At 36.9% G+C, this 27,850-nt stretch overlaps 1 protein-coding gene across 1 annotated transcript in view; it reads left to right on the top strand.

The window, feature by feature from the left end:
- The window catches only part of LOC144373601 (uncharacterized), a 60,481-nt gene that overhangs the window by 9,571 nt on the left and 23,060 nt on the right, over window positions 1-27,850 (top strand). The window contains exon 2 of the mRNA XM_078036626.1: window positions 5,590-5,856. Within this exon, the coding sequence (XP_077892752.1) occupies window positions 5,590-5,856 (267 nt within the window). The remainder of the gene's footprint in view (window positions 1-5,589; window positions 5,857-27,850) is intronic.

Genomic DNA, 27,850 nt, shown 5'->3' with positions numbered 1-27,850 from the left:
CTAAACCAGATAATCATGCTGCCCTTGGAAATTAAGACTATTTATCTGAACAGTTGTCCAAAAAGAAAGATTGTTGAAATAAAATTTTTCTCTATAGGCCAGTTATTTACATAAGGTATCAACAAATGTAGGGTTGCCCTGATCATTCTACAATAGAAATGGGCACCTTTCATAAGTATTATTCCTGAGTATTCCTGAGTATTATGCAAATGTCTAGTCAGGACCACTCAAGAGGTCTAGAAATAGTGGATGCATTTAGTCTGGTCTCCTAGAATGGACAAGAATAATTATAGGAGGATGCCTGTCACCTGGAAGTTTATTGGTAATACCCTAACCCTCAGTGAGATGAAACCCAAAAGGATGTTAGGATGTTTGTGTTCTGCCTTCAGAATATCTACATCACTGACAGACCTAACAGACTCCTTACATGTGAGAATTAAGAGAAAAGATGATGACTATCCTGTAGCCTGTATGAATACAACTCATCTGATGGCATCACTAGTTATTGCCAGCTGATATTTCAGAGCTATACTCTGCTGAAGTTAAGGTTCAGGTCTGACAAAGGTGCATTCTAGTTAACCAGACCTAGGCCAGCTCTGGTTCTCATGATCTTTGAAGTGACTACTTTAAATATTATCCCTTGCTTCTATGATACAGTCTTTATGGCTCTGTTTCAAACTTACAATATAGGGATTCTCTTAACGTTGAACTTCAATTCCTTCCAAGAGCTTTCATAGTCAGATAAATGCTGATGGAAAAACTAGAGCTGAGTTAAAATGCTCTAAAGGCCACTGTGATTAATGTTGTGACTGAGCCCCCTCCTCCGTGGTTTGTGGAGAGGCTGAAGCGTCATGCCAAATGAAAATGTCTGTGTTACCATTGCCAAGTGCAAGGCTTCCAAATAAAATCGAGAAAAGATAAAGAATCTTCTGATGAGTGTTTGGCAGAATAATAATAATAATAATAATAATAATAATAACAACAACACCACCACCAACAACAACAATAATAACCTGGATCTTCCAAGTTCAAGAGATAGTATGTTTTCTACTAATGCCTTTTGTGTTTCAATAGTAGATAATGATGACCTTGGACAAAGAATCCAGTGACTGAAAGATACAATTTCCCAATCACCTGCAAATATTAAGGAAGAGGAAATATATGGGGTGCCACTCTGAATTACCCCCCGCCTTCCAGTCCTGAAGCAAGAGGCTCTGATGGATCACTACATTAATCCCTGAAACACTCTTTCTCTCTCTCTCTCTGTCTCTCTCTCTGTCTCTCTCTGTCTCTGTCTCTCTTTCTCTCTCTCTCTCTCTGTCTCTCTCAATTTCTGTGAACCCTTAAGGTCATAGGAGCCATCACAGAACCCAAAGAAAAAGGTATCTATGTCTCTTGTGTGGTTATTTCCTGCAGCCCAGTTCTCCTGGCATGACCCTGAGTGTTTTAGTGTAAGGAACCAGCAGCCAGTGATGCAGACATAATCCCTGTCCAGCTTTCTGACTCTTAAGCCTGTATGTACTGTGAGCTTCACCCTCACCATGTTGATGTCGTTAGATTTATATCTGCCCTTTTACATTCTATTTTCTTATGTGTTTTTTGAGGGGGGTGGGGACTGGGGATTGAACACAGGGGCACTCAACCACTGAGCCCCAACCCCAGCCCTATTTTGTATTTTATTTAGAGAAAGGGTCTCACCAAATTGCTTATGACCTCAACAGCTAAGGCTGGCTTTGAACTCATGGTCCTCCTGCCTCAGCCTCACATGCTGCTGTGACTTAAAGTGTGCGCCACCATGCCTGGCCCTCGGAACTACATGACCTAAACTACATCTCTATTGCAAGTTTTATTTTGAGACAGAGTGAAGCTAATTGTGGAGGCTGCTCTAGCAGTTTACTGATCAATTTTTGTTGTTATTGGTTTTTTTTTTTTTGCTGTTTGTTAATGAAAGTTTCTGATTTTTTTAAGTGAATAAACTCATTGTAGACCTGGGACCTCCTGAGTAACTGAGGCAGTGAAAAGACCCCCTTGAACCCTTGATTTTTGCAATCACATCAGAAAGTTTTCAGACATGTCGCCCTGTAACAGGCATGAACTTCTTGAAGGGGAAGGGGACATTCTCAAGGGCGAGAGTGGGTCCTCTCAGACAGCAGAGGGACCCTGTGCCTCTTCTGCACTCTAGTTTTTTTGGAGTCTGTGGGAAGTTTCCAGAGAATCCTGCCCAGGTGCACTTTTGGACTTTTGACAGCAGGGTGATATCATACTTTCAAGTCTCGAGGGTCATGGCAACTCTATGTCACCTTGGCCCACGCTGAGCCATTCTAATTGGATTCTTATCCAAAAAATTATCTTTTCTTCCAAAATCTTGTCTGTGGAAAGAGTCACAAAGTCTGTTTCCACATAGTCACTTGGGTTCCTCTTAGGGGGTTTCCTGCCTGCATTTCTCATGCAGATCACAGGCAGTTGGCTGTGGAATGTGACATCTCCTATCCACTTGGGCCAGGCAGAGTTGCAGGTAAATTGCTTTTTGGAAATCATGCATGTGCAGGTCAGCACGGTGGGCCCATTTTAAAGAATTATTCTCTTAACCGTCTGTTCTCACCATTCTTGCCTGTGTTCCCTAAAAGACTAAGAGACACAGGTACAGAAAAAGCACAGCTTTTGCTGAAAGTGTGACAGGATGGAACATCTGGGCGAGTAGGCAAGTTGCAGTCAGCATTCTATCCTCTGGTTCACAAGAGTCCCCGCTTTCCACCCCAGTTCCTCTTTGGCAAAGTAGTATGGGGTGCACCAACTTCCAGATCTTCACCTGGGTTTCCCTGTGTCCCACTGGGCTGTTTAAAGAAGCATGCTGCAGGGCAGAGTGGCACATGCCTGAAATCCCAGTGGATTGGGAGGTTAATGCAGGAAAACTGCAAGTTGGAAGCCAGCCTCTGCAGCTAAGGGAGGCCCTAAGCCACTTAGCAGACCCTGTGTCAAAGTAAAAAAGATCTGGAAGTTTGGCTCAGTGGTTAGGCAGTGCTCAGTTAAATCCCTGGTATCAAAACCCCCACATATCTTCATATAAAGCAATACACCCTTATTTGTCCCCAACTCCCTTTGTCCTTTTTTGCCAGAAAAGTCTTCTTGGACTGAGTGCATGTTGGACCTAGTCACTTTTGACTTTCCCTGAATCAACACTGTTTCTTTCTCTCTTGGTCAGGGTGACCCCTCCCTGACTTCCTGTGTGTCCAGGGTGGTTCAGGTGCATAGACTCGGCATCTGCCACATCCACAGTCAGGTTACTGTAGAGGTTACTCTCCATTTTGCTCTACTTGCCCTCAGGCTGCCTTTCTTATATCTCAATTGTACATTTAATGCAAAATACTATATTCTCACACCCAGCCATGTTTGATATTTTATTTAGAGTCAGGCTCTCATTGAGTTGCTTAGCACCTCATTTTTGCTGATGGCTAGATTCGAACAAGCAATCCTCCTGTCTCGGCCTCCTGAGCCTCTGGGATCACAGGCATGAACAACCATGCTTGGTTTCACCCTCTGATTTGTCAACTTCTTCATTGGATTGATAGTAGCTTGGAGTCACCATCTGGAGTTATTCTCTCAGGCCCATTACAGTTATGCTCACACCCACCTTCTTTGAACCACAATAAAAGGGATGCTCAGTGGCAAAGTGCTCCTGCCCTCAATTCAGTCTCTACCATGGGGGACAATAAAGGCACCTGAAATTCAATTCTCAGCCCTGGTAGCTATGTGTCCACTTTTCTACACCTGTGGGAATACGACTTTTTACACATTAGCCCCCTTGGCCATGGGCAATATTGTTCGGTAGAATGAACTTGGGCCAATGAGCAGGATGTGATAGACTTCACAAAGCCCAACTTAAGAGTAGAGAAAAAAAATTGTACTTAATTTCCAAGAGGGGTTAGACATTACAGGCAGTGTTGGCCCCAAGTGGCAATTTTTTATGGTTTATATGCAGGGTTAATGGGCCCAGGAGAGCAGGGATTTGGTTTCTTTCTGGTTGGACTATCAGTTTAAACCCAGGATGCTGAGAGTGCTGGGTCAGCTCCTGGGGCTATGTTGCTTCCTATGGCTTGTGGCTTTTGTTGAAAACCTTGACATGGAAAGAATACACTGGAGGGGGACTTCCTTCTGACAAAGTGAGGTCAGTCTGTGCAATAGAGTGACATGCGTCCAGGGGGCAAGTGAGTATGAGTTCACAGACAGGTTATAAGACCACAGATGCCTGAAGCTTAAATCCTACAGATAATACTAAATTCTAGATACAATCTCCCCTATCCATACATGCCTATGATTACCCTTTCTACAAAACTCAAAGTCCTTGTCAGCATCTGAAGACAGGGTAAGGACAGGGTTTCCTTGTCTTCCTGGTGTAGCTGCACTGGTCAAAGTTTCTTTCCTGCTTTGCATCATAACCTTATCTGGTTGTGGGTGAACAGCTGACCAGACCTGTGGGGTCACCAGAGTCACATCTCTGCAGAAGACTTCCTAAAAGTCGAAGTAGAACATCACACTAAGCCCAAAGCACCCATTTTATTTCCACCCCACATTGCTGCCCTAGAGGATCGCCCTCCTTCCTCCCCACCCTTTCTACTGGGGAGGGAGCCTTGGGCATCAGAGCCAACCTCAGTTGCTTCTTTTCATAGATTAGGAGCCTCCTCAAAGAAACAGAGGCCAGGAGATGAGGAGAGTGACTAAATAGTTTTCAAATTGGTTTTATTTTTAGTTATTATATATGAGTCATATATATGATATCTTTAAAAAGTGTTTCAAAAATTTGGAGACCATATCTTTCTAAATCACTTGAGGTCGCATCAGCTAGGGAAAAAAAAAATATATATATATATATATAAATATAAATATAATATATACATGTATTATATATATAATATATTATAGATAATATTCTGATTAGATGTATTTGGTGTGAGAAATATATATATATTATATATTATATATATATAAATATATATTTTACATATAAAAATATATTTTATATATAAAATATATTATAAAAAATATCCATTTTATATATAGAATATGTTATATAAAATACATATTTTATATAGAAAATATATAATATATTATATATATTTTATAAAAATATATGATATATATTTTATATATACAAAAAATATATAAAATATATAGTATATATATAATACATAATAAAATATCGTACTTTCTTTTTTAAGGTACTGGGGAATAAACCCAAAGAGGCTTGACCCCATCCTCTGAGCTCCATCCCCACCCTTTTCATTTTATTTGAAGACAGGGTCTCACTGTTTGCAGATGCAGACCTGACCTTGGGCTCCTCCAGCCGCAGCATCCTGGAGAAGCTCTGCTTTGCTTTTGTGTTGAGGTTAAACCCAGGGCCTCGCCATGCTTGGAAAGCACTCTATGGCTGAAGCCCAGCTTAGCGCCAGGCGTCACCTCTGTCACAGAGGCTAAGCCAAGGCTTCCCACCTTGATTCGTTCCCAGCACAGCTGGGAAGCTCCTCCAGAAAAGGGCTGGGACCAAGAATCTGTCACTCTACCCAATTTCAGCCAGTGATTGGACGATTTTAGCTGTCAGTCACGATCCAGAGGCGGGCCTGGAGGCCATCCATCCGGGTCGCTGGGGGGGAACTGTCCAATCAGTGCGCAGAGGGAGGGGAAGGGCGGGCTTCCGCAAGCTCGCGGGCTTTTCTTCCTCACCGACTGGGCTACTCCTGCTCCAGGCTCCGTGTTCTCTGCTCCAGGGACTCAGGTGACTGCGCTGCCCGTGTTCCCGGGGATCTCGGGTGCCCAGAGGTTCCTCCAGAGGACGCCAGGTCACCAGAGAAGCCAAAAATGGTGAGTTCGCTGTAGATAGGCGGTCAGCACCTGCCTTGGGGCCTGGCGGGCGGGAGAGCTGCGGACTGGCATGCGGAGTCGCCGCTGTCAGGTGGCCCTGGGCCCCGTCCCCTGGTTCCCTTGGTTTGGAAGGGTGGCTCAGGTCCCAGGTGTCCCCTTTGCTCCCTACCGGTGGCCCGCACTCACTTTTCCCAACGTGTAGGAAGCAGGACCATAAGTGCACCTTCCTTCTCCCAGTGGAGCTCCACCCAGTGGAGGTCCTCCAAATTGCAGGCGCCTCCTGCCTTCTAAAAGGCCACCTCCCTCCACCTCACAGCTCGGTCAGACATTCTTCTTCCCACTCTTTTCAAATAGACACCGTCTGCTAATTGTCATTATTGCTTAGTGAAATATTGGAAAGAATTAATCAATCTTCCTTCCCCTCTCCCTTTCCCCCTCCCCCCTCCTTCCCCCTCCCTCCCCTCTCCCTCCCCCCTCCCTTTCCCCCTCCCTCCCCCTCCCTTCCCCCTCCCTTCCCCCTCCCTTCCCCCTCCCTTCCCCCTCCCTTTCCCCCTCTCTTTCCCCCTCTCTTCCTCTTATCCCCTTGTGTTGGAATCTGGGCTGGCCTGCAGTTTGTGATCCTCCTGCTTCAGCCTCCCGCTTAACTGGGGTTACAGGCCACGTCCCTGGCAAGAACACCACTTTTGAAAGCATTTGTTTTCAATTTGTGATTATTATCCTTGAGGGGAAAGAATGAGCACTTAACACTTCCTTGTGTTTGGTCAGAATAACTGCTTTAAAGGGAATAAGTGGGTTGTTTATAGATCCCAGGGATATGGAATTCTGGGCTACATCAATAGAGTATAAGTGCTCCTTTTTCTGATAGTCCATTTTGTAGAGTCACACCAGTCCTGTAGTTAGGTAAGCTCACAGGGTAATAATGATGTAGGCACTAAGGATGCAAGGCACTGAAGGTAGTTGTAAACAGTTTTATCTGGCTGCAGCCAGTCTCAGAGGGCACTGTTTTTGCTGTAATCAATTCATCCATCCCCTGTACCCCGAGTTCAGGTGGTTTCAGAATTTTATACCCAGCATATAAGGGGAGAGGCTCAGAAGTTCACTTTGTAATAGCGGGACCCCCAAATAACTCGGCAGACACAACATCTTTGTTTGTATGTGGTGCTGAGGATCAAACCCAGGCTGCATGCATGCCAGGCGAGCTACCACTTGAGCCCCATTTCCAGCCCAGGAGTGCTGATTTCTTCCAGACTAGCAGCCCAGTAAAATAGGGCAACACAAAAATAGGAAGTTTATCTACACTGAACTTTTTTGTGGATACTCTTTTGTTGACAGTCCTAAAATTAGCCATGGTGCATATTTCTGGAGAAACCCAGTTATTTATTTTTTTTGTGAAAAAATTGGATGCCACTACAATAATGTCTGATTCCTTTACTGTCCTTCATCCCATGCTCTTTTCAGTATGATTTTCAGAAAGGATCTGACTATGGTTCCCAGCCCTGGCTGAAAGTTGTGATCCTCCTGCCTCAGCTTCCCAGTCTGTTGGGATTAAAGGCATCGACAACCCCAGCTACAGAAAATAGTTCATTTTAACCCAAATATTAATTATCATACTAAGGAACATGGATTCAAGTTACTATGAATGATGTGTGTGACCCTCCCTAGAAGAGATTACATCACTTCTTTCTTTCTTTCTTCTTTATTTTCTTTCTTTCTTTCATTCTTTTTTCTTTCTTTTTTTCCCCTTTTTAATATACCAGGAATTGAACCCAGGGGCACTTAAACACTGAGCCACATTCCAAGCCCTTTTTATATTGTATTTTCAGATATGATGTCACTACGTTCCTGATGGTCTCACTAAGTTGCTGAGTCTGGCTTTGAATTTAGCAATCCTCTTATCTTAGCCTATCAAGCTGTTGGGATTACAGTTGTGTGCCACTGTGCCTGGCCTCCATGAACTTTTATAAAAGAAACTGTGTATCAGTGCATTAACCAATTGCATTGGTAGGAACATCAGATTGGTGGGATACAGAAAAAAAGTAAAGAAAATTTCTTCTGTATGTCTGTTATTGCATTCTGAGCTTTGATAGATTTTAGAGACGTCTGGTCAGGTTAGTGAATATATTCTGAGAAGTTTTGAGATTGTGGTCTGATACAGAAATTAAGATGATTGGCTATTAAAGGGCTTAAGATAGCCCGAGATAAAGTTTGCTCTCCATACAGAACCCTGCCTTTCCACCCTCATGTGGTCTAGTTAGCTAAAGTCAAGTTCTCTGAAGGTTCTTTGATGTAGATGCAACTGTATAGAGAACTTGAGTTCACAGCTGTAAAAATCTTGTGCTTTTTCTTTTGTCTTCCTTAGGTGTAGGCACCATGTCAGATTTCTTGGGCAGAGGTTTTCTTTGGACACATCACAGAGTCCCATGTTCTCAGCCAGTGTCCTCTCCTGGTGCTGCCACAGAGTGCCCACAGCTGTCCTGTGCCTTGCAGGGTGAACAGAATTTCAGGCCTTGGGTCAGCTGCTCCCAGAGGGCAGCCTGAGGTGTGGGGTGCAGCCTCTCAGGGAAGCTGCTGGGGGCCCTGGGCTGAGGAATCTCCTGGAAAAGGCCTCATCTAAACAGCTACTTCCTTGGGACTTTGTTATCCCCAAGCTCTGTTCCCATTCCTTGGAGACAGGCGGACAGTCAGCCTGTGGATGCTGGTGCTGAGGGGTCAGATCAGCAGTGACTCCTGCCCTTTTAGTCTCTCACAGTGTGAAGGAGCAAAACCTCTCCCAGAGCATAAATACCACCCACCCCAGTGCAGAGCTGTGCAGACCTGAAAAGCCTCATAGACTGGAGTCATGGTCCAGGTGCCTGGGAGGGTGATCCTGGATGCTTTCCATGAGCAAGGACAGGAGGAAGCATGTCTCCGCTGTCAGAAACCTTCCCTGCCCCTTGAGCCTGACACATCTGTGCTCCCTCAGCACCAAAGCTTTCTGTGTATCACTTTGAAATGATGTGCTCACTTATCTGAGGCCCAGGTTTATTTATTCAGAGCCAAATGGGATGGACTATTATTAAAGAGGCAAGAGAGAGGTGGGTTAAAATCCACCTTTTTTTTTTTGTTAAAAATCCCAGCTTACAACCAGATACAGTGGTGCACACCTGTGATCCTTCCTGCTCCAGAGGCTGAGACAGGAGTGTTGCAAATTTGAGGACAGCCTTAGCAACTTAGCCGGGCCTTATGCAACCTGGTGAGACTGCGTCTCAAAATAAAATATAAAAATGACTGGGGATGTGACTCAGTAGTAAAATATCTCTGGGTTTAATCTTGGGGGCATCAAACAAGAAAGAAAAAAAGAAAAAGAAAACATCTAATTGCCTAATTTACCTTTTGCTACCCCTGAGTATGTATAAAAAGTTTGTAAGATTCAGGTTTGTCTTTTCAGTGGTTTCAAATTGAAATCCCACCCTAGATTCCAAAATACCACGTAAGTTACAGAGAAACTCTGTCTTGCATTATTGCTGCAGAATTTGAGTCCAATTCTACCAAAAATAGTGGTGGATAAATTTATGAATGTGATTTCATGAAAACTAGTATCTGTTCTTCACAAGGTGATGATTTTGACAAAGGATGACAGTTTTTCACTGTTGTTGTCTGGACTTGGCAGGTTCAGGTTAACTGTGTGGTTTTTTTGTTATCAGGAATGGAACCCAGAGGTGCTTAACCACCAGCCCCTTTTTGATTCTTTGTTTTGAGACAGAGTCTTGCTATATCGCCTAGGGCCCCAGACTCCTGAACTGCTGGGGTTACAGGTGTGCACCATCACACCCGTCTTCATTGTAAATTTTAAGGACAATTTTGGCAATACCTTGAATACCCAACTGTAATCATTTAATCACTGAGTATCAGTGAAGGAGTAAATGACACCTGTTTTCTGCAAAGGAGAGCCCCATGTGTCTAAATAAGGGTGTTGATCCCCTCATCATGTCACCTAATTCCTGTTTCCTCCCAACTGCCTCCTCGTAGGGCCACCCCTTTGGGAGCTAGCCTTTTAGCTTATGAAACTTGGGAGTAACATAAATGCTCTCTCTATTCTCTCTATCCTGTACAACATTTTGGCTGGTCTTAGATACACTTTACTATTTCCAGTTTTTTGAAAAGTATTTTTTCTTGTTGCTGTAGTTGGACACAATACCTATTTATTTATTTTTATGTGGTGCTGAGGATCAAACCTAGGGCCTCTCATGTGCTAGGCAAGCACTCTACTGCTGAGCCAGAATCCCAACCCTAGTATTTTCAATTTTAGATATAGTTTTTCTTGAAGTTCACCTCCAAAATACAGTAAACCATACCCTAAATTTCACAGAATTTACTGAAAAGCTCAGTGTTTTTTCAGAGAGTTTAGATCATGGAAACATGCAGTCTTCTTTGTCAGAAAGTGTAGTGTCTTTCCACTGATTTGTTGTGTTTTTATGCCTCTAATTGTGTACCTTTTGTATCATACTCATTTTTATCTCTCATTACATGTATTTTACCAAGCTACTCTCCAGCCCATGAGTATTAGTATTGTAGACTGTTGTTTATTTATTTGCTTACTTATTGAGTGCTGGGAATTTATGCCATGGACATGCTCATGCTTAGTTATCTTCCAAAAATAAATTTCAATTTGTGAGCAACTTTCTGGAGGTGGGCAAGTGTTTTACTGTGGAATTAATCTACAGGCACTTGACCACTGAGCACATCCTCAGCTCTTCTTCTTATTTATTTTATCTTTTTCTTTTTTCAATATTTTGTATAGTTGTAGATGGATAGAATACCTTTATTTTATTTATTTTTCTGTGCTGAGGATCATACCCAGTGCCTCACACATGTTAGCAAGTGTTCTGCCAGTCAGCTACAGTCCCAGGCCCCCTTTATATTTTTGATGAAGACCAATCTCACTAAATTTCTGAGTGTCTTGCTATGTTGCTGAGACAGGCTTCAAACTTTTGCCATTTCCCTGCCTGGACCTTCCTAGTGGCTAAAATTACAGGTGCACACCACTACACTAGCAGTTGGAATGAGTTTTGAAGACTTATCATCCAATTTTTTTCCAGATGAAAATAGTATTGAAAATTAGTTTTCTTGCTTTTGTTCATACTTTTGAAATTTGTAACTATGACTCTTCCTCTTTGCTTTATTTTTTGCATTATCATGAAAAAGGTATTTAGCATATAATATTGTTTCTTATATATACATTTTTAAAACTTCATGGCTTGGTAGTTTATTTACTTCTTTATTAGATAAACTTTGTTTTTATGAGCAATTTTAGGCTTACATAGTTCATTAGTCAGTGTTCTCTAGAGGAAAAGTATCAAGAGGAAGTATGATTATCAAAGGGGATTCATTAGATTGGCTACTTGACCCGAAGGTGGATGTCCACAGTGGCCATCTGCAGGCTGGAGAGCTTGATAAGTAGTAGCTGCAGAGTCCCAGAGGCTGAAGCCTCAGAACAAGGGGGATCAATGGTGCTGCCTTAGTCCAGACCAAAGATTCTGGAAACTCACTAGAGAATCACTGGCAGAGTCCACTTTGGGAGAGTGAAGAATTTTGTCCCACCCAAGACACCGTTCTATTGGGTGGTGCTGCCTAGCTTAAGGAGGTCCTCCAGTTTGGCTCACTATCCCATATGTCAATCATTTGTAGACATACCCTCAAGCTCATTAATCACCGACATGTTTTAATCCAATCAAGATGACAATTAAATGTGCCATTACACATAGTATCAAATACCCCTTCTCTCCAGCTGATAGTCGCCACTGTTTTAAACATATTGCATTCGTGTAGGGTGTTTGTTAGTTATTAAACCAGTGTTGAACATTTGATAAAGAGAATGGATGAAGCAACATGTTAGGATAAGCCAAAGTTCATCCTTTACCTTAGGGCTCCTCGTCTGTGTGATGTGATTGTGTGTTTCACGTCTTATAAAAGATAATGTCATACAGAAGAGTTTCATTGCTCTGGGAATCCAGTGTTCCACCCATTCATCACTCCTCCTCATTCCTTCCTCCCTCTCTGCTCCCTAAGTCCCTGTCACCCATCAGTTCTGCTAATGCATCTATAATGTTGTCTTTTCTGAAATGTTCTTGACTTGGAATCTTACTGCACTTGGCCATTTCAAACTGGCTTCTCTCACTTACCAGTCTGCCTTTAAGGGTGCTGAATCTTTCCAGGCTGCAGAGCTCATTTTCTGGGTGACGCACTTTGGTGTGGTTAAACTTCAGCTTGTCCACTCAGTATTGAAAGGTGCATCTTCCTTGCATCTAGTTTTGGGCAGTTGTGGATATGGCTGCTGTAGGAACTGCAGTGAGGCTTCCTGTGCCCATAATTTTTACATCATTTGCATAGACACCTGGAGTGTGATGACTTAATTGTACATTTTTTTGCATTTATGATTAAATTTTGCATTTATGATTATGAGCATCATTCATAGTCTTCTTTTTAATATTTTTCTTTATTTATTTAATTTGGATAATATGATAACTTATGCCTCAGAAAGACCTAGGAGGTGTTAACTCAGCTTCTATATTCTGGGAAAAAAGTAGAAAATTGGTGAAAGAGCCTTGCCTTGCCTTTTGGGGAAGTAATTAGTTACTGAGTCTGTTTTTTTTCAGCAGCCATGGGCTTATTTATTTCGTGTATTTCCCCTTGTATGTAAGTTGTAGGAGATTGTCTCTCTCAAAGAAATGGTCCAGTTTCTGCAAGTTGTCTAATTTGTGTCAAGCACATTTAAAATAATCTTGAAGTCCCAATGCATTGTTGATGATGACACTTTTAAATCTGTTAGTAGGTTTTCAGTCCTTGTTGTTTTTTTCTTTAATATTATTATATATTTTACACTTTTTATTTTTTTCTTTTTATGTGGTAGTGAGGGTTGAACCCAGTTTCTCTCAAGCACTAGGCAAGCCACAACCCCAGTCCCTGTCCTCTGTATTCTTAGCCTTTTGACAGTTAATCAGTGATGCTGAAGTTCATGAAGAACTTGATTTTGCAGACTGTGGATTTCCTGATTGTGGTTTCTTCCACACTTTTTCTGTTACCTACCTGTGGTTAATTTAGGTTTTCCTTGCTCTTCTTTCTCTGGTTTTCTGAAGTGGCAGTATCATTGGTTGCTTTTAGCTCTTCTTTTCTGAAATGTGTGTTGGATGATTTAGATACCAATACAGCGCCACCTCTGGTGTTCTCTGTGAAATTCCTATGATGGACTCATAAATGCAGGGTAAATTCAGTGTACATGAGTTGTATGTACAAGGTAATGATAACAGCATGAGTTGTATAAACAAGGTAATGATAACACCTGAAAGATGAAAAAAGTAGTAATTGAGGTGATACAGAACTCTATAATTATGGGGAATAATAATAAAAATTTAATAAAAATAGATACTGTTATCACTTTGGATATGCCTCTTTCCTCTGCTGTTCATCTGAATTTGATTCTCTCAAATAAGCTTAGGTGGGAAAAGTGCTTTTTGAATTTTTGTTTTTTTTTTGTTTTCAGGATTTTGTCAGCCAAGTCTTGTAATGCCCAGTCCTGAACTCACTTTTGTTGCTTTTTTACAACTTATTCTCATCTGCAGAGGCACAAACCCACTTCATTCACTTTGTTCAATAAACTGACTTTTTTTCTATCTTTGCAAACAATGTTTGGAATAGTCAGTCTATAGGAGGGTCTTCCATATGGTATAATATGGTTCTCAGACCCTGTGGGAATTGAAGGTAGTTCCCCTGCTGTTTTCCTATCATCTTCCCTGTGAGAAGGCTTATCTAGGGGCTGGGAATGTGGCTCAGGCGGTAGCACGCTCATCTGGCCTGCGTGCGGCCAGGGTTCAATCCTCAGCACCACATACTAACAAAGATGTTGTGTCTGCCGAGAACTAAAAAATATATATATATATATATATATATATTAAAAATTCTCTCTATCTCTCTCCTCTCTCACTCTCTCTTAAAAAAAAAAAGGCTTATCTATCTTTTGTATTCCACCAACTCAGAAGAGAAGTATTTGTGGTCACAAGCTAAAGAACACTAGAAGCTATAAGATTTGAGAAAATGCAAGTAATAATTTTCTCTTAGACTTTTATAGGAAGTATGGCTATTTCATCAATTTGATAAAAATTTATATACTCAAAATCATTCACACTGTGGAAGTCTTGTATTTAAATAATCCATAATTTTAAGAAATAATTTCTGGTTATTTCATTTCAATAAGTGACTTAATTTTTTTAGCCATATTAAAAATCAGAAATTACTGAAAATTAAATCTATGTATTCAAATTTCCATCATGATAATGTGATCAGAATTAAGTAGGAATTAAGAGAACATTGTACAAAGTTGCTTTAAAATATGATTTAAACTTCCCTGCCCTTTCTGAGTGTAAGAAACAGGTTGATAAAGCAACGTTAAATTTCTAAATAGTATGTAAGTTTATTTGTGATTGATTTTTCCATACTAGTTTCCAGTGCTGAGGATATAGCTCAGTTGATAGAGTGCTTGCCTTGCATGCATAAGGCCCTGGGTTCAATCCACTAGCACACAGGAGACAGAGAGAGAGAGAGAGAGAGAGAGAGAGAGAGAGAGAGAGAGAGAGAGAGAAATACCTGTTTCTTTGTGATGTAACTTATTGGTGTTCTTTGCTAAACCATTCTCATCATGTTAGATACTCACATGTTCTCTTTGCTTTTAGTTACTTCTGATAACTTCTGCCTTGACAATTATTTTCTTATGATCCTAATAAGGACTCATTTTATTATTTGGAACTAAAAAAACTGATTTTTACATAAGGAAGTTTTCTACTGTTATATATATACTCTGATCATTCTAGTATTATATTTTGGAGATTGGCTGTTTTATTTCCAGCTTTTTAACCTACTCAATTTAAATTTGGTCAATATACTGGCTAGTTTTCTATCATTTGTTTCATCAAGTGAATGTAGTTTGATGAATTTTATGGTCCCATTTTCTACTTTTCTACCTCATTGATATTGGTTTCTTCAAAGTCTCCCATCAAAGTCTCTGATTGGTGGTGGGGATAACTAGAAACTAAACTCAGGGCTACTGGAGTACTGAGCCTCATACACAGACCTATTTTGTATTTGATTCAGTGGCAGGGCCTCACAGATTTGCTTAGTGCCTTGTTGCTGAGGATAGCTTTGAAGTTGAAGTCCTCCATCCTCAGTCTCCAGAGCTACTGGGATTCTAGGCTTAAGCCACCTTTCCCAGCTAGATCTTGCACGTCTTCATTTGATGTCATTTTAAACTTGCAAATACAACTATGTTGCACTTAAAAAAATATATTTTTATTCATTATGCAACTATTATTGTGGTAGCAAAATTTTTTTGGGGGGGTAATGTTTCTCTATAATTTTCTGTAGTACTTACTAAATTAAATATATATCATGTTAATGTCATGTTATTGACAGTGTTTTACAACATTTAATATTTTTGTAGCTATGTAGTAACTAAAAATGAATAAGCTTATATTTCTTCAATCTTATATGACCCCAATGTAGCTAGTTTCAGACATACTTTTTACTGTTTGTACTCAAATTTGTCATTTTATGATGAGTAGGCCAATGACAAAATTTAGTTTCATTCAAAAAATATTTAATTTTATTTATTCAGGTTATCATCACATTTGAGAAGCCTATAAGGAAAATAGCAGTGTGACTACTTCATAGGTAATTGTGAGTTGTTTTAGTAATTAATGTTACTACAATGTGTCCATTAAAAACAGCTAATAATTTACTCAGTGTACATTCATTGAAATATAATATTTTGAGAGACCTTTAGCATGACAGCATGAAGATATTCATGAAAGGTTAGCCCAGCAGAACTAGTGAACAGGAAAAAAATTGCAACTATTTATAATTGCTGGTCCAGAAAAGTAGCTCAAAAAAATAGACACGTAAAGGTACAAACAAAAGTATAAAAGGCAATAGAAATACACATTTTCTACTTTCTTAATGGATATTGAAAGCAACACATAAAACTGCATATTTAGAATATATGTCCCTAGTTCCTCAAAAACTCTAACCTGAAAAATTAAAACAAAATCAAAAAAACCTCTCACTATGTGGTAAGCATTCTTAGTATTCTTCTTTATATTGTTTGACACATATTTTGAGGTTTCTAAAGAAAAACATGTAAAAAATAAAGAGTGTCTTCAGACTGAAGTGTTTAACATTTTTTTTAATCACCCACACACATACATTTGGCTGGGTACAAAAATTTTTGTTTAATTCTACTAATTTGCACTTTTTTTTTTCAGAGTGCAACCAAAAGTTTCAGGATATGTATCTTCTAGTCTAGCATGTACCTAGTGCCACATTAGTTATTCACCAATGGAAGTCAGTCCTCAAAAGGCACTGATTAATTAATTAATTAATTTTTAATTTTACTGTGGAATTGACTTAAGTAAATGTATGGCTCTTTATTTTATTATTTTCATTTTTGTTCTTATTTGTACTGGGGATCAAATCTAGCTGTGCTCTATAATTGAGCAGAATCGTCTCTTCCTTAGTTGCCCAATTAGTTTTGTACTTTCATTAGTATCAGGAATTAAACGTAGAGGAACTTAACCACTGAGTTACTTGAAAAACTCTTTTTTTTTTTTTTTGGTTAAATTTCTGAGGTTGCCTTTAACCTTGAGAATTACCTGCTTTTTTTTCCTGAGCTACTGGTATTGCATAAGTTCACCATCATAACAAGGAATCTTGTACTTATTTGGTTGGTCTCACCATCACAACTTACTAAAATTATAGATGTACACCATCATGCCTGGTGCTTGCTGAGAAAGTTTGAGGTACTGGGTTCAATTCTAAGCATCACATATACTTAAATAAATAAAAATTAAAAGTCCATCCACAACAAGATACATACTTCACATTTGGTTTTTATTTTATTACTACACTAATATTTGTTAATAAAACTGGTTATTAAACCTATACTATTATAATTAGGCTTTATGAAACTGGATAATGAATTAAAAGTAATGTATATGTCCTGGTCTCAGGAGATTACAGTTCATCAGTTATTTACAATATATATCATGTTCCTTTGATTTGCAACTTTTAGTTATCTCCTTCAAATAGAAATTAAAGTAGAGGCTAATAAACTTGTAGGCCATATTTGTTTCACCTAAGTGCTAATTTTGTAATTCAAAGAACTATTAGATAATTAATTCATTTTTATTAAATTTCAGATATTAGTCATTTTAAGGGTTTTGGGGATTGACCCCATTGACACTTTACCAATGAGTCACAGCCTGAGAATTTTCATTTTTTTAAGGCATGGTCTCTATGTTGCATAGGACCTCACTAAGTTGTTGAAGTTGGACTCCAAGTTGCAATCCTTCATCAACTCAACCTTCATCATTTCTGTGATTACAGTAGTGTTCCACTGCCCCTTACAGTTATTAAGATTTTAAAAGAGGACAATTAAAAATAGATTGACCTTGCTTAGTTGGCTTTGTATTTGTAATCCTCTGGCCTCAGTCTCCAGTTTTACCAATGTATGTTAAATTGTGTAATTTGCCAGTTTTACCAATGTATGTTAAATTGTGTAATTTGCATCTTTGTGAATTACTCATATAACTTATGTTTAAATAACATGTCAGGAAACTTTATGCTCAGGATCTTATTTGTCAGCTTTCATTTTGTCTTTTAGTAAATGCCTTGTGACTCCTTTTTCACAAATCTGAGTGTCCCTATGCATAGTGTCTGAAAACATGGCTATTAGTTTTAGATGAGTTTTGTTTGTTTTAATGCAGTCTTGTTCCTTGCTATGTTAGAGTAAGACCTGGTGACATATGCAAGAGCATAGGTAAGAGAGATTGCTGACACTCAACTATAGCAAAAGCAGGAGTGAGGAGCCTGAGGAGCCCAGAGAACTGAGGATTGTGTGAGACTGAGCACACTAGTCAGCAGGGAGATCAAGTTTATAATCTACATAAAATAAATAGGCAATACAAGAAAGCATATATGTGAAGTATTAGAAGATTCTAGTTAATCATGTGAAATTTTTATCCACTCATAAAATAGCAACAACAATCAATATAGTATTAGCAGAATGTTAATTAGGACATAATAAATGTTCACTTTTGCAATAAGAAATATATATAATACAGTTGAAAATTGGCATTAGATATCTTTTCAAAAAGAGATAAATAGGCAGATATAGCAAGACATGCCTGTAATCCTAGGACTGAGGGCTGAGGCAGGAGGATTATAAATTAGAGGCTAGCCTAATACACTTAGAAAAACTCTTTGCCAAAAAAATCAAAATGACTAGGGATGTAGTTCAGTGGTAAATGACTCCAGGGTGCCATCTGTGTCCAAAAATACAAAACAGAGAGAAAGAGAGTGAGGGGCTAAGAGAGAGACAAGGAGAGACAGAAAGAAAGAAAGAAAGAAAGAAAGAAAGAGAGAGAGAGAGAGAGAGAGAGAGAGAGAGAGAGCGCACAAAGATTAAAAATATACATTTTTTCATGGGTTTTGGCAAAACAGTCAAACACCTGTCATGCTTGTGCAAGATCTTGGATTTGATCTCTATTAGTGCATGCACACACACACTCACAAACTATGAATATTAATTCATATAAGAATATTAAAAACTTGAAAACTTTACAATAGTGGTTGATGTATACACATAGTTTTTTAATATACTTATTACAAATTATAAAGTAACAATGAAAATTTTAAAAAGTCACAGTATATTCACATAAATGTAAGTGGATCCCATAATGAAAACTCAGTGCTTTTTTTTAAACAGTAATAAGTTACATTTTTATTTCTCTGTTTTTACAGGCTTTAATTTTGGCTGCTTTATGAATTCCATAAATTATTTTTCTTTTCATTCCTAGAAAGCACATGTGAACTTTAAATTAATTTTATAAATATTTTCAGGATGTAATTCTTTATCATTTAGTATATTCACATGTTTACCATCCCCAGCATTTAGTTTCCAAAACTATTTTAGATGAAAAGAAATTAGTGCCCACTAGCAGTTTTTTTTTTTTCCTCATAGGTCTAGGCAATGACTTATATGTGTTTTGGATTCATGAATTTACTTGTGCAAAAAATTAAATATAATATTAATTGTAAATCACATTACAGTTTCTCTGCTTACTTTCAATTAGCTAAAGGTTTCCATGTACACATTCATTGTAACATTTAGTGCTCTCATGAATCCTACTTGCTCAATATGGCTGGGACAATAACTCAGAGGTAGAGTGCTTTCCTAGCCTGTGTGAGGCCCAGAGTTCAATTTCTAGCAACACAAATATAATATTCCTGAGTAACAGTCTACTGTGAGGATTTACATGTTTCCATTTATCTATTTACCTTGCATTGATTTTACATATTGGTTCTTATGTGTAGTTCAGTAATAAATATTCCTATATGAATGACAGTCTCAATACATTTCCAGTTACTTTTGGTATATTTCAGAAATGAATGCTTCTTCATCTAGTAATTCTTTATTTTACAAAGAAACCATCAATGTAATTTTACTTTTGTATCAGAGAGGCATGGAATTTTCAATTTTCTGCATATTTACATTTTTTTCTTTTCCAAATTGTTTTATTTTAGGGTATTTCTGCAAATATTTATAATTTTTGTTTACATAATATAAAACAGTTGCTTTGGATAGGCAAAAGGAATAAAAGAATAATGTCAAAAATAAACACACAGTTGTTCATTCAAAGGTATAACAAAGACATATTAGAACTGTGGTAGCAGTTCTATGTACTCTGTACTCTATACTATGTACTATGAAGTCATCTAGATTTTAGAAATTATCATTGACTTAACAGCTTAAAAATTTTGGGGTCTCTGGAATGTATAACATTGTTTTTTTCAATGGTTTACTCCCTTATTGTTGGGTAATTATGAAGGATGCATTTTGTCACTGGAGTATGAGAGCCTCAAAAGGTAATTATTGGGGCTCTGGGCTCAGTCAGCCTCTCAATAAGGAGGAATGACTGCTCTCTAGCCAAGTCTAAAAACTTGGAAAAGATAGTTCTTTGAAAACAAAAAGAAAAACTTGATAATTATGTCTTCACTTTCACGGTGAGGTTATTTTTTTACAGCAGTTTTTTCAAGTCCAGTTTCTTATTTCTTATTTTTACTTTGGAAGCATAATGAAGATTCCACAGCTGAATCTGATTTATAAATATGTAATTGTTTTCTCCTTATTTTTTAATAGTTTTAATTTTTATATTCTAGAGCAAAACATATTTTATGTTAAATATTGTACATAATCTCATGTAAAATCCAATAACATTACTTAAAACATAAACATGCATTTTTATCAATCTACATTAAAGAAGAGACTACTTTTTCTCCATTTAATTTTTCTGACACAATTGTCAAAATTAAATTGACCAGAGTTATGAAGTTTACTTATAGACTTCTAGTTTTCTTCCATTGTTGTGTTGTTCAAACTTATTTGTGTATATACTACCTTAATATTCAAATAATTATAATGATTAAGGTAATAGGATATGTCAATGTCAGTAAGATATAATATGCAATGACAGAACTTTTTTACTTAATTTTATGAGACATTAACAGGAACAACTAGTGAAAAAAATTGAAGCAGAACATTTTTAGAAAAAAAAAGAAAACAACACTTTTTTTTTCTGACCTTGGATTGAACCAGAGACACTTCACCACTAATCCACATCCTCATACCTTTACATATTTATTTAGAGACAGAACCCCTAAAAGTTCCTTAGAGCCTCACTAAGTTGCTGATGCTATCTTTAAATTTCTTATTTTTCTACCTCTACCTCTTGAGACACTGGGATTTTAGATAAGTGCCACCAAGTTTTGTTAGTTTTTGTGTTTTATAAAGATGAAATATTGTTAACTTGCATTATTGAAAATCATTCTCACTTATTAACAGAAGTGTTAATAATCAGATAACTGTAAGGTAAATGTGGCCTCTTTAGGTAATAGCTGGAACTGAATTTTTATCTGTATACTATGGATTACTCTTGACAGAGGGGGGTTTGTGTACCTCACGTTTCTTTTAGAATTGATTTTTATTTAAATTATTATTTGTTTTCTATTCATTTATATTTATTTTTTTACTCTAACTCATATATGGATTTATCTTATGATATTTAAAATAATTCTTGCAATTAAATTTAAAATAGTGCTCTACCAATGCATATATATCATAATCATGGGATGCATTTCCCAATTATGTCTATTTGAAATCCTTTTGTATTGACACAAGTTCCATTTAGCTTTATGTTCTCATATAGAAAGGCACAGATAATAATCTCATCAGGGAATTCTAGTGTATTCTGTGGTATCTTGTTTAAAAGTTCTGTGTTCTTCTTCACTCTTTAATGGGTTTTTAAATTTTTTTTTTTAGCACTTTTGGGACACAGATGATGTATTCTTTTTCTAAAATTTCCATAGAATATTTTAATGCAATGCCTGTGGGATGCATTGTAGCATTTTCATATTTCTAACATGGTAAGAAATTAAGAATATATTGTTGATTACTGATTTTTTTTTAAATTGAGACATCAGCAATTACTCAAAATTATTGCAAGTTCTTATTAGAAGGCTCAGAAGAACATTCTTGAGTATATTGTCCCCACTGGTGATGTACACAATATGGATACAGATCCTCCTCTTTTTGGTATGTCTCTGTCCAAAACCTCAGAGAGTAAGCAAATTTGCATGTAGTATGTGGTTTAGTGGAAATCTTTGGGATTTGGAGTCATGCATAGTTGATTCTAAATTCTACCTGGTCTGCTTAATAGCTGTGGATATACAAACACATTTTTTCCTTCAAATAATTATATAAGTTTCATGTATAAAATAGGGTTGAATGATATAGAGTGCTTAATGTAAGCAATTCTTCCTTATTTTCTGCCTTTTTAAAGTATGTATTGTGTTTTTCATCTTCACCTCTTAAAATGCAGAATCTATTCCTAAGTTTATCTAATATTTATTTCTTTTTTTTTTCTTTCTTTTTTTTATTGGAGTGGGGGGGTGGAGTACTGGGAATTGATTTCAGTGACACTTGGCTATTGAGCCACATCCCCAGCCCTATTTTGTATTTTATTATAGACAGGGTCTCACTGAGTTTCTTAGTTTCTCAACATTGCTGAGGCTCAGTTTAAAGAATGTTTTTAAGAATTCTCCTGCCACAGTCTCCTGAGACACTTGAATTATGTTCACACACCCACCACTGTTATTTGCATTTTTTTATTTATTGTGGCTCATAGGAACCAGTAAAGATGAAAGTGAATAGTATAGTATCTACACTCAGAAGATCCTGATTTCTTTTGATTTTACTTTTCAAATCCTGTTGTGTCCAAAATAACAAGCCTACATTAGTGGAAGAATTATCAAAGCAGAGAATCAAGGTGCTGCTGTGAGGATGATAGCTAACCCCCTGAAGCTCACCAGCCATTAGCTAATTTTTTTTTTACCAGAAAAACCCAGATAAGCCCAGCTTGAATTAATAAAGCAGCCCAATCAAAATCTAATAAGCTTTAGAGTGAATCATTCACCATTTATAATTGGAAACCAAGATTCTGTCACATACTTGGAGAAAATTCTGTGGAAAACAGCAGTTGCCTTATTGGTACTGTTTTCCTTTTTCCCTATGTTAAGTCTGGACCATTATTGAGGTGCTATTAGCTAATGCAGACATGTATACATCAGATTGATGCAAAAACTGTTACAATACCTCATACAAACTGAGGAAACAATATCACAGCCTAGGTAGGCATTAGGTCAAAGGCTAAGTTACAAAATAAGATGTTTGTCTTTAATATATTTAAGTTTTAGAGTCAAGGCTGTGAAAAGATATACCAAAATGAGAAATCCAACTTTTGGAACTCTTTGTTATGCTATCTGACATCTGGAATGGGAATGAGTCTGTGTCCAGCATCAAATAGAAAAAAAAATCATTATCTTTTATACCTTTTCTTTTGGTCTTACTTCTCTTTCTGAGGGCAGTGCCACTACTGCTGTTTGGTTTTGTGGAAAAGCATATTAGAAGTGTATTCTCATATCTCCTGTATGGAATGCAGGCGTCCAGGCACTTTGACTTACCAAGGACAGGGAAGCCATATTCTCAAAATGAATTGTGATCATTATGAATTAAGTTGTGCTAGAGCATTAAAAATGAGGGAGTTGTAAGGATGGAGTTCTAAATACATATATATTCTTTATTACTAATTTTATATTTGTCTCATAATAAGAGTACTCCAGATATATTCAGTTTTGTGATTAAAATAAATTTCAACTATGTCTTTTTTAAATTTTATATACTAAAATAGTTAAGTCTACACCTGTGCCTTACATATTATTTGTAGTTGGAGATTACGGGAGTGCTTCTCAGTTGAGAGCTCTAACTGTCTTTTTAGAAATTAGATCAAAAGACTTTAATTAAAAAAAAATATTGCCCATTATATAGTTTTCAGTAATTAACAATATGTATGCATTTAATTTATACATTGATATTATCCTATATAAAAGGCTTAATGTAAATATCCTATTGCCAGGCTAGACTCCATCACTTTTGGATAAACTTGCCTTTTAAAAAAGCTGCTGTCTGTACTCAATTATAATCACCTTTAAAAAATGAAGTAAATGCACACAAGAACATGCCTATCTTGACTCATTCTGGCCTCATTCATTCCTGGAGTTGAAGGCATATACTGTTATTAGATAGTAGGCTCAGTGGATTCAGACTAGGAGAGATGCAGTTTCCAATCAGGTACTCTTGGATGATAATTGTTTAATCCAACATATGATAAGTACAAAAGCTATGACTTACACTATCTGATCGAGTTTTAATTTCTGGAGCTTGTCATTCTTTCAGATTCATTTCTAGGCTTTCTTCACAGTGTTCAGGAGACTGAGGTTCTGCTTCCACATAGATAATAAAAAATCTATTGGGAAAATGCAAGTCACCTTGAAAACCAGGCAATAGTTACTGCACAGGGTATTGAGACCGTATCTGTACACTGGAAAGGGAGAAGCACTCTGAAATATTGTGTGGAAATTATCTGGAGAGTAGTTGGATGCCCTGCACCTGGAATAAATCTCCTGAGACACCCTTTACTTAAGTCTTTTTTTTTTTATTTGATTATTGGCAATACTGCTACATGATAGTGGGCATGCAGTCATTTCTTTTACTTACTCATTTTAACTCTTTGAATTTATATACAGAATTAATTTAACCATGTTATATGTTACTTCTGTTTTAAATAGTTCAAGGAGTTTACATTATTTTCACAAGTGACTTTTTAAAACTTACATTTTCACCAACAGAGTGCAAGGATTTTCTTTTTTTTCATATTCATAGTTTCTTGACTTTTTGGTATTAGATTATTGACAAAACTATTCTCTTTTTTTTGGGGGGGGGTAGGCACTTGAGATTTAACTCAGACGTACATTCCCAGCCCTATTTTGTATTTTATTTAGAGACAGCATCTAACTGAGTTGCTTAGTGCCTCACTTTTTCTGAGTCTTGGCATTGAACTCGAGGCCCTCCTGCCTCAACTCTCCAAGCTGCCAGGGTTACAGGCATGTGCAACTGTTACTGCTGATGAAAGCTACTCTAACAACTGTGTTCAGTATACAATTGTCCACTATTTGACTTTCTTATCAAATATTTCAGGGAAGATTGTGGAGTCCAGTTTGTCAAGTATCCACAGAGAGAGTGTATGGAAACCTTCTCTGGGAACTAACAAATATATGTGCTTTATAACCCCTTATCTGAACTACTGCTTGGGATTTTAGAAGCCCATTTAGTTGCTTGCAAATCAATAGTAAACAAATATTTTGTTATCTAGGGGAGATTTGCCTATGATCAGTAAACTTTATTCCCAGAACTTGAGCATATGGAATGGCTTTTTATTTGGGGTCCTCTGCCTAAGCCTCCTACTTTTCTTTCTCTAGAGTGTTTCCTTATATGTGAGGTAACTAGTTTCTTCTATTGAATGGAAGATGTTGAGATATTTATCAGTCAATAAAGAAAAAATTTTCCTGCTGGCAAAAATTGGCTGTCATGGAATTTTTAGAGGGGCAAGCTGAAGACTGGAGCTCTTTGTGTGCTGAACACCCATAAATGCATAAACTAAGTTATTTTTGATTTAACTTCTCTGTCCCAATCCCAGGGTCTTAAGCCCATGGAAGCCCTTGAAAGAACATAGATAACTATTATTTTTTTCTGTATTCTTAGTGGTATTAATGTGAGGATCCTTCTTCAGCACAAGCAAAATTAAGATCTAAAGCACAGAAAACAGTTTAGTGGTAGGGTTTTATATATATGGTCCCAATCTTCCTCTTCTTGGGGTTTCACTAGCTGGTGGTAATTCTGTTCCAATTACATAGCACATTGCCTAAGGCTGGACTTAGATCCCAGCCTACCCTAGCTTTTTAAGATCATCAAAGGGTAGACATTTTCAAGTTGTACAGTTTATATAAATCTTTCAACTCATTTTTTTACTTTGCCTAAGAGGAACTTGAAATATTATATTTCCATTTAATGTATTCATTAATGGAAAGTGAATCAGGAGGTACTACTTATTTATATTCCCAACATTGCCCTCACTTAATGTATGCCTTTTATTATTGGGCTATTATTGTAATCCTGTGTTTTGCAGATTGTACACAAACTACGCCAGTGAATTCTTCCCCCAAGTTGATCTTTCTTCAGGTTGGCCATGTCAACCATTCACATGTGATGTTGTTTTTGAGGTGTTTAGATTTATGTTGACCTTTCAATTCCTATTAAGTATACATAAAGTTTCACATACATACACATTCATCTATGAATTTTTTTTTTCATTATTGTAAAATAAGTTCTTCTTTAAATTCAGAATTTGGGGGCTGCTGGTTTCATATATAACATATAACATTCCGGATGAATTTTAGAATTTTTTTCTCTAGTCACTTCTCTCATTAAAAGTAAAATATGCTAATATTTTAATGAAGTGATATTGTAGATTTAGGGAAAATTTTGCATCTTGGTAATGATCATTTTTATCATGTGCACAATGATGTGTATGATAAAGTCTTTTATGTCCTTTTGTATATTTTTATTTTCTCAAACTCTACATATTTTTATATATGCATGAATGCAAAATAACACATGTATGTGACATCTACATAAAATTATGTGATGACTCACATATTTTTCAAACTGAATATATTATGATGAAAATGGGTTTTGAAAATCGTTTTTCTCACTGTATTCCCTTTGCCTTTCTAACCCTATTCTTGTTATATCTTTCTCAATGTACATTGCTTTTTCTCCATGTCCTGGATTTCAGCTGTTTGGACCAATACGGCCATATCCATATATGTTACCATGGTTCAGATATGCAGTAATTTTAATAAACATATGATTCTGCTGGGGAAGAAACATGTATTTTTAACAGCCACTTCTTAAAAGAAATAACAATTTTTACTCTCTTTTTATTTCCTGAGAATTTACTTGCTCCATGTTTTTACTTATACTATTTAATTTTTGTGCCACAGATATGATTTTAATTGCCATTTTCAAATTTCTAAAGCTATTGAGCTATTTTATATTTATTGAACACTATGTTTCCTTTTAAAAGGTGGCTATTGAAGTCTCTTCCCTTTCTTTTATTGGCACTGAGGATTGAATTCAGAGGCATTTAACCCCTGAACAACATCCTAGATTTTTAAAAATATTTTCTTTTGATACATGTTCTCACTTGATTGCTTAGTCCCTTAATAAACTTCTGAGACTAGGTTTGGACTCACAATCTCTTTCCTGAGTATCTTGAGCTGCTGGGAGTATAAAAATCTGCCACCAATCATAGCTCTTACTTTCTCTATTTTGGAGTCTCTATGTTTGATATTCTTTTTATTTTTATTTTCTATTTTGGTGCCCAGTTTTAAAATCAGGAATTCTTAACTACTGTGCAACATCCCCTAATATTTTTATTTTATTTTTTAAGCTTTAGACAGGGTCTCTAATTTGCTTATGGGCTTGGATGTGTTGCTAAGGTTTGGGATCCTTTTGCCTTAGCTTCTGTTACTCTTTTTTCATATGTGAAGCATACATTTTGTCATATGTGAGGCAATTAGTTTTTTCCCCAATTTTTTACTTCAGTTTGTACCCTTTATGGTGTCATATTGTAAATATGATTTGCATTTAAGTATTTTACTGTTTTGTCATAAAGATATCATTTAGGGGCTGGGGATGTGGCTCAAGTCATAGCGTGCTCACCTGGCATCCACAGGGTGCTGTGGTTGATCCTCAGCACCACATAAAAAAAAATAAAATAAAGATGTTGTGTCCTCCAAAAATTGAAAAATAAATATTAAAAAATTCTCTCTCTCTCTCTCTCTCTCTCTCTCTCTCTCTCTCTCTCTCTCTCTCTCAAAAAATAAAGGTGTCATTTAACTTTGAAAATAAAAATAAAACATATATCTGTCTCTTAATGTTATTATTATTCATGATTAAAAAAAAGGTGTGTCATACTACTCAGACACATTCACAGCCATTTCTAAAGTTTATTTTGAGTAAGCATCTCACTAAGATGCTTAAGCTGATCTTAATTTTGCAATATTTCTTTCTTTTTCTTCCAAGTAGCTGGTATTACATTCACCAACTATTATGTACACTGTATAAATTTCTTTCTTGTAAAAACTTTGGCGTAAATCATACTTTTCTTTTATATTAAAGTATATTTTACCAGTGAGTGATTTATTAAGTAATACCAGGAAATGATACAATGGCATTTTTTATGCAGATACTCCATTATTTAAGCAGATTTTTTTGGAAAGTTTATCTTTTTTTTTCTCCTTTATGGTAGTTCTGTTTCTGTTTTATATATTGCCTAAATGGCCAGAGTCTTTTTAAGTATTCGGTCTTTAGTTCCACAGGGCTAATAACTCACCTCATCATGATATCTATATTGATTGCTATAATGTTAAATTCAATAGTCATATGTAGCAC

Source organism: Ictidomys tridecemlineatus, unplaced genomic scaffold (genome assembly GCF_052094955.1).
Source record: "Ictidomys tridecemlineatus isolate mIctTri1 unplaced genomic scaffold, mIctTri1.hap1 Scaffold_440, whole genome shotgun sequence".
Taxonomy (NCBI): domain Eukaryota; kingdom Metazoa; phylum Chordata; class Mammalia; order Rodentia; family Sciuridae; genus Ictidomys; species Ictidomys tridecemlineatus.
The sequence above is the reverse complement of the archived record's forward strand: the minus strand, read 5'-3'. Positions and strand labels throughout refer to the sequence as shown.